Genomic DNA, 14,779 nt, shown 5'->3' with positions numbered 1-14,779 from the left:
CCGAGGAGCAACCTTGACTGGGATCCTCCCGCCCGCACCTAGCAGGCAGGCTTCCAGGGCCTGGGGAACCTCCCTGATGCAGGCTCGGTCACGGTCACGGCCTCCCCGGGGTTGACTCCAGCTGCCTCTGTACTCCGGCCCCTCCCTACCTGCTCCTAAGGACACTAAGATGCTCCCAGGATGTCTGCCCAGGAAGAAGCTCCGTGAGGAGGACAAGGTACCAGCACAGCCCGAGGACACGTCCGAGCTCATGCCGCTGAGGCTCCTTTACACAGACAGGCAAGGCTGTGGCTCTCTCTCTCTCTCTCTTGGACCTGCACTTTGAGGGTTTTCCCAGGGTTTGTGGTGAGCACCCCTCAGTGTATCTTTCAAGGCCCTGCAGGGTCCAGGGAACTTTCACCCAAACTCCGGGCCCCATTAGGCTAGGCTGAGCGGGGCCAGCACCTGGTCCTTGGCAGGGGACTAGGAGGCCGGAGGAACCTTTCCCCGCCCACCTGCCTCTGCCTCTGCCCCTCTGCGGCAGCTGCAGAAGAAGGATGCTTTAGGGGGAGCTCATGTTTTAAATGAGACTCAATGCTTCTTCCTGGCTGTGCTCCATTTCTCCCGACTGGCATTACGCAGGAAAGCGAGAGAAGACTCAGGAAAATGTCAGAGGGAACTTAAAGCCCCAGCATTGGCCAGAGCGCCTTCTGGGCTGCCCTGGCTGCTCTGGAAGCTCTGGGGCACCCTCCCTCCAGGGCTCGGCCAAAGGAGAGGCCCGGGCTGGGCATGAGCAGAGGGGAACTGTGGTGAGGCTCCAGGAGGCCAGAGCTGGGGTGGCCTCTGAGGCTCTCCCTGCAGCAAGCCCCGGGGGAAGACACAGTCTGGCCCAAAGCTGGGGAGGGGGGGCATGTGACTGCAGCAGGCAGAGGCCAGCCCAGCCCAGCCCAGCCCAGTCCCTGGCCCAGCCTTGCTGCCAGGCCTGCACGTGGAGCTATTGACGTTGTCAACCTTCTACGCCAAACCCTACGCACACCCTGCCGGCTTGACTACCATGGGGGCCAGAACCAGAAAGGTGGGCCAGGAAACAGGGCCCACTGGGCCAGGGAGGAGGGAAAACAGGGCAGGGGGTGCAGCTTGTCTCTGCCCCACACAGGGGCAGCCCCCGTGGCTCTGGGCCTGGCCAGAAAGCCACAAGCCAGGCCCTGCTAATCTGAAGAAACAGCGGTGTTCCTTGGCAGGCTCGGCACCCTCTAATCCCCTCACACAAAGTGACCCTGGGACAAGGCACTTCAGCAGCTCTGGGTGACAAATGGGGGTCGTGGCTGCTGGTTCCTTCACTGATCTGCTCTGGAGAGCAATTTCTGCCAAACAGATATATTATCTGGAAAGCAGCACAACGGGGTGAAGCCGGTTTGCTTTGGCCAGCCCTGCGAGGGCCGGGGAGGAGGGGCCACAGTGCGTGGGTGGCCGGGGCACGAAGTCAACAGAAAGCATAATCTTTCTTAGACACGGCTTTCATCGCCCCACTCGCCTGACTGAGCGCCTACAAGGGCCTCTACTGCCACGGGATCAGAGCTAAGCACCTGCACCTTCCGGTTGCAAATCCCCTCGCTTCTCATTGCCCACATTTACAAGAGGCCACCCAAGCCTGAGGCTGCCAAGCATTGTCTTAAGCTATTTAACCTTTCTGTGCCTCGGCTTCTTCTTCTCTAAAGTGGGGAGAAGAACAGAATCCACTCACAGGATCTGGGGGAGGATCAGATGAGGGAAGCATGTAAGACCTTGCACAGAGGAGGTGCCCGTGACACAGCGGCCGGGCCGCTGGTGTATGTCACGGTAACAGCAGCCGTAGGGTCCCGGGTAAAGGCTCTGTCAGAGGATGCTAGACTGCTACACTTTCTAGGGCATCATCTGAGTAACCAAGGGAACAAAAAGTAGCACCGCACTGCAGCCAGCTTAACTCTGTCCGTAAATTCAAACCGGATTGGCCGGGGAGTGGGTATGTGCTGTGGAGGGGATTGCCCGAATAATCCAGACTGGTTAAGAGAGGGTCCTGTCCTCGCCACCACCTTCCCAGGGCCCGCCCCCTGCTCCCATGGAGCAGACCCAGCCTGGCAATTTGTAATGGCAGATCGGAGTGCACCCTGAGGGAAGATGGTACTCCACCCCTCACAGCGTCGTGCTGAGAGTCAGGTGAGTTACTCCATGTGAAAGTGCCTCGTGAACTCTAAAGTGCGGAGCAGATGGTGGCTTTGGGCCTTGTCAATCACTCACCACGGCGCCTGCAGGGCCAGTCCGTCCTCTCTCACCAGGCAGGCCACGGGGACCCTGGAACACACACCAGGACAGCACAGCGTGAGTTGGCTCAACAACACTACGGGCCATCACTTCCACCTGCAGGCCCTTCCCTGACACCGTGGGGGGCGGGGGGGGGGGAGCACACAGGCGCCCAGCAGGCAAAGGTGCGGGCACCTCCCCGCCCCCACCAGGAGTCCTAGCACACCGAAGGTCTGTCTGCCCTGTTACTGATCAGGATCCTGGTTACAGGCACAACTGGCCTCCTAAACAGAATGTTTAAAACCTCAAGCACACAAAGTGTGTGAGGGCGATTTCAAGGAACAGTTAGGGAAGCCTTGGCCAAATCATCTACTGAATACATTTTGCTTTTTGCTCATAATGTAGATCAGTCTACAAAACTATATCTACTTTGCACAAAGGAAACACTGTTGTTGATGGAGGGGCCTCTGCTGGGCTGGAGGAGGCGTCTCAGAGTATCTGGGGCCCTGCAGGGGGGATGCTCATACTCACCATGGGGCCCGGAGAACCATTCTCACCCGGGGAGCCACTCTCGCCCTGGAAAAAAGATGCACACGGTCACTGACTGGGACCCCACTGACCCCCCCAGAAAACTCCCAAGGGAGAGGCTGAAAGCTCTGGTCACCCCGCCTCGCACTGACACCCCCAAGCCTCAGTTCTGTGAGGGATAACCCCTGAGATGCTTTGTCCGTCAGGATGCAGGACTGGGTGCTGCCAACCAAAGCTGTTCTGACATCCTGACTCCACTAGCTCAACTGTGTCTCCTTGACTGGGAAGAAAGACTCCATCGCCTCCCTGCGTGCCCTGTCCCAGAGCGCTCCCTGGTCCTCACCTTCACACCCGGAGCACCAGCTTCGCCCTTAGCACCATCCAGGCCGGGGTAGCCCTAGGTGACGAGAAAAAACATCGATCACACTTCTGGGGAACCCGGATAGGAAGACAAACACATGTCTCCACATGCTCTTCTCTCCCCCAGGGCAATCCCTTCCTTCCAACACCCTCACCCACGATACTTACTCTGTGACCTTTGACACCAGGAAGTCCTGGGGTTCCTGGGAAGCCGCGAGCACCCTGAATCCAAAGAGGAGATGTCAGGGCACAGAGCAGGGGAGCCCGGTGAAGGCTGCCCGAGCTGCTAGACAGCCTTTAGAGCCACCGCCTCAGCCGCCAGGGAGCAGGGGAGAAGCCCGCACTTAGATGTTCTTTCAGTAAATCCCAGAACCCACCCCCCCCCACCTGCCTCACCCCATCTCATGCAAAGTAGGTAGAAACAACAGCTGCCCGGCCTCCCCCGAGGACCCATGTTAGGATCATGGGCATGATCATCAGCGTGAAGGTGTGATACATGTGGGATGGCTGGAATTTCATTTTGGAAGTGAGCTAACTGAGCTGGATGAGCAAAAAGGGAGGTTTGAGGCTGGGGAAGGTGGGGCTTCACCTGAGGGCCGGGAGGGCCTCTTTCACCAGATTTTCCAGGCTTTCCAGCTTCACCCTGCAGGAGGAGATGCACCTCAGCTTCTTCGGAGACACGGTGGCGTGAGGGGCACCGTCCAGACAGCGTCTCTCCTCTCAGCCCTCCATCCTTCGCCCGCCTGCTTGCTCACCTCCCTCACCTCCTTCACTTTCCAGACTGCCCTGGAGGCCTTTCCCAGGTCACAGGATTCTTGGGGACAGCTACATGTTGGGTGGGCCAGCTCCTCCATCCCTACCCATCTCCACTTCCCCTGGGGGGCTCTCTCTCTGCCCTCCGGAGCTCTGCTGGCAGGGCTCGCGTCCCTAACCTGGGGAGGCTTGGCTCGCTAATGCCAATCGTTGCCAATCGTAAGCACAGCTCAAGGGCCACCTCTGTGTCTTCGCTGTGTTTGCATCCTTTGTAGACATCCTGACTCAGGCTGAGCTAGTCTGCACTCATTTACAATTAAGATAACGTTGGGTTGTTGAACGTTTCTTTCTTTGTTTTTTCTTCTCTGTGTCTTTTCCCCTGGTGTTCTCCCTCTCCCTTCTCTTGTTTCTCAATTTCCCTTTCCTGGAGCTAATGATGTTTTAATTGTTTCCCTTCCCAGTGAGTCCACAGCAGCCCCTGGGGCACTGGAAAGCTAAGTTGCAAGCAGGAGGGTAGACAGAGTGTCGTCTGGGAGTGTAGGTCCCAGACTCTGACTGACCAGTCTCACCCTTTCGGGTGCTCCCACCCGGGGCCAAGCCCCTCACTGCCCAGCTCACACCCTCCAGGCCTTTCACAGAGGCAGCCACTCAGGAATACTCACATCATCACCAGGCTTTCCAGGGGGGCCTGGAGGACCACGAGGACCCATGGGACCCTGCAGAGGAAGAGCGTTTAAGAGGTGGTTGAAGGGGGAGACACCGAATCAGTGGACAAAGCTTTGGGACTGTGGTTCTGGAAGCTAGTTCCCCCTGAGGAAGGAAGATAGGAAAACCTCACTTTGTGCTCAGAGAGAGCAAAGGTGCAGAGCAGATCCCCGTGGGAGGCAGCAGGCAGCTCGGCCAACGACGGGCCAAAGGGGACAGCTAGGACAGGGTCCCCGGTGGTCCTTGGCACCCTGGTTCTCTGTCAGAGTCCCTCATGGCTAAGAAGTGACACCTGGATCTCCTCTGAGCCCCCCTCTGTGGGAAAGCCCAGGGCAGAGCGTGGGAAGGGGCGGTGACAGGACTGGGGTCTGAGCGGTTCCTCTGGGAGACTCCCCAGGAGGAGGGCCCGTGCTGGTACTCACTGAGACGCCGGGTTCCCCGGGTTCACCAGGGTTGCCTTGAAATCCTTGAGGTCCCTAAAAAGTAATGTGAGAACCCAAGGTTGACCCCCACAAACTGACAGGGGGCTTGAAAGCAGCTGCGCTGTCCCCGAGAAGAAAAGACCCGGTACTTACGGGAGCACCAGCGGGGCCTGGAGGTCCTCGCGGTCCCATGGGGCCCTGCATTGGGACAGAAAACGAGGAGGTTCCCTGGAATTGCTTCCCCAGAGGCCTCCAGGGTGCCACCTCCTTCCGGCCAGCAGCCCAGACAAAGGACAAGGAGCTACTCTGTGGGCAGGGGGCCTGCAGTGGCTGCTCCCTCTCATTTCCCACTCCCCACGCAACAATCCATTTTTATTTATAGGCACCATTTGGACAGAAAAGCTGGCCTCGCTTTCTCCTGGACAGCAGCCATGTTTACTAACGTCTGAGTTTCATTTAGCCTGTGCCAAGTCGGAGCTGCAGGGCTGAGATTTCCTGCTGGAAGTCTTGTGGATGCGGAGAACAGTGGCTGCTGTCTGCATTCTTCAGTTCTCCTTCCAAAAGCAATAGCAACTGGCCTTCTAACAGATCGGCCTATATGCATCTCTCCATCCTCATTCTTCTTAGCTGCCCCAGCACATCATTAAAACTGGCATCCATGGCCATTAAACACCAAATGCTTTGGGCTAACTAAATGGGAGGTTACATAACGGATGGAGAAGAGCTGCTCTAAGCAATTATCTGAAAAGTGAGGTTGACAGAGTCTCTGGCTCTGCTAAGGGCCGCCTCCTGCCATTTTGGCTGCAAAGAACCGGTGTCTTCTCTTACCATTGGTCCTTGCATTACTCCCATCTGGGCGCCACCAGCCTTCTCATCGAATCCTCCAGCCATCTGGGCGGCAAAGTTCTGCAAAAAAACCCAACAACATTAGGAGCCTGAGTGGCCCTAGTTTTTTCCTACTTGGCTAGGTAAGCTATCTCTGGGTAGAAAACCCTATTTAGATAAACTCTTAATTGTTGGAGATTAACCTAGCATTGATCAGAATTACAAGTGGTTCCTGAAAAAGATTTTGGAAATGTGTGTTTAGATGACAGTGGCATACTAATTTTCCTGGAAGATTAAGCATTATTTGGAAGAGCATTAGTTATTTGCATTTCATTTGATAAAACTGTTATTTTTAATTCTAAAATATTAAATATGCTAACATATATTGAAAAATATGACTAAAACGTCACTTTTAAAGGTGGTTCCCCCCCCCCCCGACCACCACCAAGACTTTAATGCCCAGCAAAAGACTAAAATCAAGGTCTTGAAATATTTTAGCAAGGGATGTAGTAGGCGTCAGTGAGTTTAAAGTTTAAACATTTAAAACATAGCCAACGTCAAAATGGCAAACCTGAAGAAACTGGGCAATAATATAATTTGTTGATTGGTTTGATTCCAAAAATGACTTTAGCCACACACCTTCACTCAGTGGGGCTCTTTCATGAGAATGAATAGTGGCTTGGAATGTACTTGGCAAGGACCAAGAAGAAATGTCTTCCAAGGACAGTGGTCACCCTTCTTCCCGGGAACTACAAGCGCCCAGTCACCCTCTCCCCCAGCCCCCACACCCACTCCCGAGAACTGACCACACAGTACAGACGCCGGGGAGCCCGGTAACTGGAGACTTTCTTTGCAGAAACCCAGTGAGTGAAAAAAGTCAACCCTTAGTGCCACAGTCTCATGCCTAATATGTGATTCCACTAAATTACAGGCCGGGGGAGAGGCCCATGGGCAGGCTGTGTACACACTGTTGGCAGCCCTGGGAGCCAGCCAGGTGAGTGTGAGTAGCAATTTAGAAGCCACATTTCTGGAGGGACATCCTAAAGAAAGGGGATATAAGGATACTTACTCCACCAAGGCCAGGGGGACCAGGGGGGCCAGGAGGGCCAGGGGGGCCAGGATTTCCAGGGGTCCCAGGCTCTCCATCTCTGCCACGAGGTCCAGGGGCACCCTTGGCAGAAAGAGGAAAAGGCGCCAATGTGAAGCAGTGTTAGTGCAAGAGGCCTCTGTCCACCGGCGGCCCTGGAGGCGGTGGTCAGGCACGTAGGGGGCCTTAGAGGGCTGCAGCATTGTTCCTCTACTCACTTTTTCACCTTTGTCGCCACGATCACCTCTGGGTCCTTGTTCACCGGCAGGTCCCTGAAGGTGAAGAAATGTTGAGATCACAGCAGGACCAGGGCCTGCAGACTAGTAACTTGAGGAAGGCGCAGAGGAATGGCTTTCTCCCTCTCTTACCTGAGGCCCAGGGGGTCCTTTGGGTCCTACAATCTGTGAGAGAGAGACCCACAGAACGGCAAGTTAGAGGGGACCACGAGACAATGACCCAGTGAGAGCAATAGGAGCCACACGACGTGAGAATAATTTTTACTTACATCCTTGATGTCTCCAGGTTCTCCTTTCTGTCCCTAAAACATGACACAGTCTCAGGATAGAGCAGAGCAGGCCCACCAAGCCTCCCCCCCCACACACAAAATCCTGCCCAAGGTGCCCTCTGAAACGGACCTCTGCTGACATCTAAAAAGTGACAGGCTGCGTGGGCATAGCATTGCTCCTGAAGAAGGAACTAGAAAGGCAAACGCAAAAAAGAAAAAAAGAAAAACTCACCTTTGGTCCTGGTTGCCCTGCAAGTGGAGAAAATAGAGAAGGAGAATGTAAGACTTGTGAGCTAGAGAAGTACGAGCTCTTGTCACTCACACACTCTTGACGGAACCAAAACCCAGAGAAGGATACAACCGAGGAAGGAGGCAGCTTCCTGTTCCTCCACTGAACCCGCTGCTGGGGTGTTAGAGCTACTGGGGTCCTGGGGTTGCTGAGGTCCCATGAGGAACCGAGGTGACCCAGACTCTGTTATTCAGAAAGCAGCCAGCATGCAAGAGAATGGAGCGGGGCCGGTGAAAAGAGAAAAACGAAGAGCTCAAGGTCTAATCAGCCACCCAGAAAGCCCCGAAAGCAGTCGGTTCAGTCTCTTCTTTCCCCCACCGCGTCGGAAGCTCTTCCCGCACAAGCCCTCCCAGAGAAAGTGAGGTAGTTAAAAAGGTCTTACATTCAGGCTGGGTCTCCTCGAAGCAAGCACAAGAGAACAAAAACAGCAGGGCACAGGCGTTATCAGGGGCATCGCAGCCAGTGCCACCCCAAGCCAGTGACCTCTTGCCCTTTGTAACACTCAGAGGCCCCCTCAGAAATGACCTGGGAGTCTGGGCCCTGAAAGCAGCTTCCCCAAGCAGCTCCCCAGGGCTGGTGACGTGTTAAGGAAAGGCAACCTCTCACTTCCTTTCAGGTGCTTCTCTACCTGAACAGAAAGGGAACCGCGAGGCCACCCACGAGGCCTGGACGTGGGTCCCCATCCCTCTGCAGGGAGACAGGGCAGGTAATGGAGTGCTGGGGAGGCCACCTGCGCACGCATCATCCGCCAGCACCGATCCCAGCTGGGAGTCAACTGCCCACCAGAGTGCAGGCCCAGGACGCAGTCCCAGCCCCATCTCCACCTTCACCACTCGGACTCCCAGAGCCCCGCTCCTCCTTCTCCGACCAACGTGCTTCTGAACTGGCAGTCCACTCCAACAGGGAGAAACAAATGGAATCTGCCATCCATGTTCCCACCTCACAGACGGAGGCGGCCCTCTGTCCCCGCGGCCAGCAGAGGCTGCTCCTCCCTGGAGGCCCTGTCTGTAGGGGTCTCCTAAGGAGAAGGAGGGGTTAATCTGCGGCTTGGCCAGATGGAACATCCGATCTCCACTGTGGCTCGAATCATTTGCAGGGATATTCCAGAGGCACTTTGTGGAATCACATCTGTCCTCCCATGTGTCTGGGAAGCGTATATTTTGGAGGTAAGGCAGGACCCTCTAATGTGGGAGGCTCCCTCAAGTGTCAACCTGCAAGCGAGAAGTGGCCTTTCCTTTCAGCCTCAGCTGCTGGGGTCCCATGGATGACCAGCCCCTCGGCTCTGCAGAGGTGGCCGGCATCCATGGGAAGGCGGTTGCTGCACCTGCAAGTAATTTATTTATGTGGAACGGGAAATAAATAAATTACGACCACTGGCAGTGGCGAGGTCAGTTGAGCAGATGGGGCAGCACTCTCCGAAGGGGGTCTCGGGGCTGAGGCAGTCTTTCATGTCTTCACAGATTATGTCGTCGCAGAGGACGGTCCCAGTGTCACAGACACAGATCCGGCAGGGCTCGGGCTTCCACACATCCTTATCATTATACCTCTGCCCATCCTGCACACAGCTGCCAGCCTTCTCTGCACCAAGGGTGGAGCAGGAGAAGCAAAGAGCCAAGGGAGGAGGGGGTGGGAGTCGGAAGAGAAAAAGAGAAAGAGGTTGCAGTCAACTTGACATCATTCGAAGGCTGAAGTATGGGGCCTCGGGCCACCCAAACATAAAGAACTTGAACATTATTTTTCTAAGACACCATTCATTCTTCCATGTATTCAACAAATATTGATTGCGTGCCTTGCACTATGCTGTCTATTCACCAGGGGAAATCCTGAGCCAGCAACGAAGGCGGGAGGGGGAACAGTGTATTGACCGTGCGATACTATCTTCTCTTCCTGCCTCTAGCATGAGCCCTGATGATGGGGGCAGCGGGGGCAGCGGCCAATTAGAGTGGGAGCAGGACGAGATGAGACTCTGAGTGGGAACTCACGGACTGTGCAGGTAGACGAGAGGGGGAAAGGGAGACACCCTCCCCCCAGCACAGGAACAGAGGCCTTCTTATTCCGCCTTCCCCTCGGAATGTCAGGATTCGCTAAATATCACTGATAGCTAACAGCCAGAAGGCATGTAGAACATTCTACCCACAAAAATTAGAATCTATAAACCTCCAGGTTCCCACTGTGGACATGGGATGGGGCAGCTGAAAGAAGGAGCTATTAGAATTAGGATCTTGTCCCACTCTTGAAACTATCTTAGGATTAGGGCCAATTTGGGGAGGAGGACGGGCCCGTTCAAACAATACGCTTGGACCCAAGCGGGCTAATACCATGTCCTGGGAGGCCAGCAGGGCCAAAGGGCTCCCAGTGCTGACCTCCCCTGTAGCCCTCCCTGGAGAAGCCCTGCCTCCATCTGTAGCAACACCCCCATCTGCAGGGCAGGGGGCTTTGAGTGCTGGGCCTGGGCTAAGATTAACCGGTGGGGGCCTGGCCCGGGCTAAGAATGCAGACCAGGAACGGGAGGGACTAGTCCCTTCCACAGCGTCCTGCCATCTGGCATCCGCCCTGCAAATGAAACCTGTGCTGACAAGAGCGCTCAGAGAGCGCCAAGGGCTGAAGAGCCCGCACCACGCGCTAGGGAGCGCCCAGCGCTGTTTTTCTCATCAAAATCCCCAAAGCAATGGCAACGGCAGGGGATGAATAATAGGAAAGAGCCACAAACCAGGTGGGCGGAGGCCGAACCGGGCCTGCCCCCTGCTCTTTAAGCAGACTCTGAAAAATCTAAAGATAAACCTCTCTTTTCTTCTTTTCCACTAGGAGAAATCCTCTCCGCCTTTAGGCAAGACAATCAGGAGGAGGAGAGGGGAGCCCAAAGCCGCTGGGACGCACCCGCCCCTAAAGTTGCTGGCACTGGAGAAAGCCGGCTGCGGGGAAGGGGAAGGAGGAGAGGTTAATGGTCTCCGGTCCGGACTAAGGAAGAGCCCACCCTCACCTAAGAAGGCCCAGAATGCAAAGAGGGGGGAGATGCAGGCAGAGGGAGGTGCACCCCCAATGCGGATCGGATTTCGCTTGGCGAGGCAGCCGCGATGCGCGGGCGCAGGGGCGGGGCCAGGCGGCGCTGGGTGTGAGAGCCGCCGGGTGACTCTTTGTGGAGGCGGCTCTGGACACGGCTCGCCCACAGACACCGGGAGGGTGAAAAGTGGGATTAAATGACTGCCCCAGAAAGGAGCCAGCACCGTAACCGGATCCCCTAGGTGTGGACGGAGGAGCCCAGCGCCACCATAATTGCTGTTCCAAGCGGCCGCCGATAGCATCCCGGCGCGCCCGATCGGGTTCCGCTCATTACGCAGCGCCGTATAAGCGACTCTTTGTGGCCGGCCAATTAAAAAGCTGCCTCTTTCGGGGAACTGCTCCGCTCCGCCGCCGAGCTGCGCAGGGCCGGAGCCCGGGAGGTGGCGGCGGGCGGGCACAGGGGGGCATTGTGGGAGAGGGTGTCGGGGAATCCGAGGGAACCCACCGGACCTCGCCTCGCATGAATGGGGCTTTTCTCGAGCGCACACAGAGCCCGATTCACGGGTCTCCGCGAGGAACCAGTTTAAATAAATACGGGCAGCGTTTCAGCCCCATCTGGAAGCCATCGCTGCCAATCTCCCAACGCAAACAAGCCTCACAAAGGAGGATTGAGGTCTCTCCCCCCTCGCCGAGGAGCGCTTTCGGAGGCGAGGGCTGTGAGATGCAGATGTGGGTCAGAGGCGCCACCGCCAACACGTTTCTCCAACTCTTGGAAGGACGGGGAGGAGGGGCGTGCCCGAGCGCCAGGCTTCTGACATTCCTGACGTTCACGCCGACTGCGCCTTTCCCCAGGTCACCTAGTTAGCTCCGCCGACCACAGGGGGTGGGGTTATGGAGCTGGGATACCCCGGGGCGCAAAAACCAGCTACCGGGATGCACTCTCCCTGGGGAGGAGACGCCGCGACTGGGAGAGCTGGGCCCGCGAAACGGTGGCCGTCACTCCCTCTCGGGGAAGCGGCGGCGGTGAGAGAGCTCGGCCACGTACGTGAGCGCCTCCACTACCAGGTGGAGAGTTTGGGGGTCATTGTACGGTCACCTAGCTAATTCCTTTGTGCGCTAAAGCCGAGGTCAATCAAGAAAACAGCTTTGTGAGTGTGTTCATGTAAATTTAGGACAAAAAATATCATCAGTCCTACCTTTACAGGACACCGTAGAGACACCGTATTCCAACAGGTGCCCCAGAGCGCACCGCCCACTTACTTAGCGCACCACCCAACCACCCGGCCCGGAGCTCCTGCCCCGGGCCTCCTGCGGCTGCGCAGCGGCTCCCGTCCTGCCGCCGCCTGGGTCAGCCGCTCTAATGAGCGGAAAGTCCCCCCAGGCCCGCAGCCTTAAAGAACCATCTCTGGGGACAGCCCGGGGGCAGCCGAGTCAGACAGCACAGAGCCTCCTCGAGGGACTTTGATTCCCCCCTCCCCCCCCCCCCCAAAAAAAAGGTTGCCCTGCGATTGATTTACAATCTGTAACATACAAAGACAGGGCTGGAATCCCAGCCGTCGGAAACGTGCCCAAACACGTGGAAAAAAAAAAGTCTCTCTCTACCTAATACACTTTCCAGGCTTCGTTTGTCCTGAATATAATCCCAGACTGAAGGACTCTGCGGAAGGAGGCCATGGCATGGTGCGGTCCCAACCGCCTTTGGACCGGGTTGTAAAACTGCCATCTATCTCTAACTATATTGGGCTGGAGTCGTTACAGCAATCGGCCAACCGTGTACACACACACACACACACACACACACACGCACACACAGCAGCCTGGCTCAGTGAGTTTCAGAAACAGAAAAGCAACTCATTGTAGTACCTCGGGGGTTCAGGGGGGGAAGACCGCGGAGAGGGGGCGCTATTTCCAGGGGCGTTTGCAAAGCACGGTCTGATGGGAACGTTATCACCTTTCCGACGGCCTCTCTTCTGGGGAGTTTCAGGGGGGAAGCCGGGAGGCGAGAGAGGGCTGCACCTTGCTCCGGGCCGGCCCGGAGGGGGAGGGAACCGCGCCGAGGGCTCAGAGCGCCTCTCCGCAGCCTTTCTTTGTGGCCTCGGATTTCAGCCCACCGGTTTCCGAGCATCTCCTTTGTCTACCTCCTCTTTGAACCCCCCCCCCCCCCCCCGCCAGCGACCAACCCCTGGACACGACTGCAAGGTCCACCCCTCGGCGCCGGCTTGCTCCTTCGCCAGTCCTTTCTTTCCTACTTCTAAGAACGATGGGCCACGACCTGCTTTTGCGGAACTCGGGAGTGCTTCGAGGAGGCGAGAGGTGTGCGTGTGCTCCTAGTCCTCCAAACTGGTGGAAAAGGGCGCGCTTCAAGCTGTGCGCGAGCCTCTCCAACCCGACCCTTGGCTTAGTTACTATTCCGAGGCCGAGCAGGGACCTGCAAGTGCCTCTGGTCGGAACCCGCTTGGAGGGCTCGGGACGGAGCCGCTGCCTTGCACACCTCCCCTCGGCGAGCTCCTGAGCACCCTGCGCCCCAGTCTCGGCTCACTGTGACCCCAGGAGCCGCTCTACCCCGGACCCGCGGGCTTCAGAGCAGCGGGGACCGGCTAGGTAGGCGGATGCGGAGGGACAGCACGGAAGGGCGGCAGGCAGGGGCTTGGGCGACTTACGGACATCCTGGCCGTGACACCGAAGGACAGCGGCGGCGAGCAGCGTCAGCAGCACCAGCGTCTGGGGAGCCCCGAGGCGGATCATGGCTCACCGCGGGGCCTGGCGGGGCCGGCCGAGCGGAGCGCAGCGAGGCGGCACGAGCACGGCGTGGGTGCGGGTCTCACCGCGCCCTCATGCAGGAGGCCCGAGGAGCAGGAGGAGGAGGCAGGAGACCCGGCAGCCCAGCGGCGCTCTGCGTCCTCTCCCCGCCGCGGCGCCCGTTATATGCGCCGGGCCCCACTGGAGGCTGGTGAACTGGCCCAAACCGCGGGCCGCCCCCGGCCCCCCGCGGGGCTGTAACCTGAGACCCCGCCCCCGGAGCCCGCCCCGGCCCCGCCAGAGCCCGCACCTGCCCGGCCCGGACCCCCTCTCAGCTAGCCCGGCTTCCTGCCCCCCACTCCCAGGGTGCCGAGTGGCCTGATCGGGCGGGGCGCGGAGTCGGCCCCTGTCCTCCCCCCGCCTCCCACCGGGGGCTGAGGCGCTGCCCCCTCCGACCACATCGAGGAGGGGGGCCTCCGGCCCCTCCCCTCGGAGTGCTGCCCGATCGGAGGGGCGGGGGGTGTTTGCAGAGGCACAGGCCGCGAGCCCTGGACTGGGACGGAAAAGACTTGGGAAGGAGGAGGGGAAAGTGGCAGAAAGGAGCAGCGCGGGAGGTAGAGGGGGCACCGCGTTGGGACCTTGGACTGCGAGGGCGTGGGGGGGAGGGGGCAGGGCGCTAGGGGAGCCCACGAAGGTATCTGGAACCCTAAAATCTTAGAGACTGGCAAGCAGGGTCAAGTTTGGGGGCCCCTTTCCGGGGTACCTGGCCCCCGGGCTCCCACCTGGATGTTCAGAAGACAGCCCCACCCCCTCCCCCACCCAGCTCTGCGATGAAAGAGCCTCCTCTGGGGCCCGGGCAGGCGTGGGCCGGAGGACCGCCAGGAAAGGGGCCGGGGCGCTGCAGCACAGAGGGAGACCTGTGTGAGGTGGGGGAGGGCGGAGGCCGGTCCTGGGAAGGGGATCGAGGAGCCAGGGAGGACGGAGAAAGCCGAGACTAAACCGTGCACGCTGCCGAGGTGGGGGACTGTCTAGTTCCGGGCTCAGACGTGGTGTCTGCTCTTCCTGGCCCGGCTCCGGAGTCCGGGGGGAGTGGGCGCTGCCGCCCTGGTTGAGCAGCTCCAGCCAGAGACAGTTGGTCACTCTGCAGCCCCGTCCAGGGAGCGAGGAGGCCTCTCCAGCTGGACGGAGTTCCGTGAGCCAAGGGAGATGCCAGAATTTCCTAGTTGGCCCCCTGGCCCTCGGCTTCCCACCTCACCTCACCTTCTCTGGTGAGCGCCCGCTGGCACCTCAGCCCCAGGGCTCAGCTG

General features: G+C 58.3%; 1 protein-coding gene across 1 annotated transcript in view; it reads right to left on the bottom strand.

The window, feature by feature from the left end:
- COL2A1 (collagen type II alpha 1 chain) overlaps positions 1-13,478 on the bottom strand; it is a 29,971-nt gene extending 16,493 nt beyond the window's left edge. Inside the window, exons 1-16 of the mRNA XM_008140603.3 lie at positions 13,394-13,478; positions 9,105-9,311; positions 7,677-7,693; positions 7,445-7,477; positions 7,308-7,340; positions 7,158-7,211; positions 6,922-7,023; positions 5,856-5,933; positions 5,181-5,225; positions 5,028-5,081; positions 4,563-4,616; positions 3,737-3,790; positions 3,316-3,369; positions 3,131-3,184; positions 2,791-2,835; positions 2,257-2,310 (exon numbers count right to left, since the gene is read on the bottom strand). Of these exons, the coding sequence (XP_008138825.1) occupies positions 2,257-2,310; positions 2,791-2,835; positions 3,131-3,184; positions 3,316-3,369; positions 3,737-3,790; positions 4,563-4,616; positions 5,028-5,081; positions 5,181-5,225; positions 5,856-5,933; positions 6,922-7,023; positions 7,158-7,211; positions 7,308-7,340; positions 7,445-7,477; positions 7,677-7,693; positions 9,105-9,311; positions 13,394-13,478 (1,023 nt within the window). The remainder of the gene's footprint in view (positions 1-2,256; positions 2,311-2,790; positions 2,836-3,130; positions 3,185-3,315; positions 3,370-3,736; positions 3,791-4,562; positions 4,617-5,027; positions 5,082-5,180; positions 5,226-5,855; positions 5,934-6,921; positions 7,024-7,157; positions 7,212-7,307; positions 7,341-7,444; positions 7,478-7,676; positions 7,694-9,104; positions 9,312-13,393) is intronic.
- Between the last annotated feature and the right edge of the window lie 1,301 nt (positions 13,479-14,779).

This window comes from Eptesicus fuscus, chromosome 7 (genome assembly GCF_027574615.1).
Source record: "Eptesicus fuscus isolate TK198812 chromosome 7, DD_ASM_mEF_20220401, whole genome shotgun sequence".
NCBI classification, from domain to species: Eukaryota; Metazoa; Chordata; class Mammalia; order Chiroptera; family Vespertilionidae; genus Eptesicus; species Eptesicus fuscus.
The sequence above is the reverse complement of the archived record's forward strand: the minus strand, read 5'-3'. Positions and strand labels throughout refer to the sequence as shown.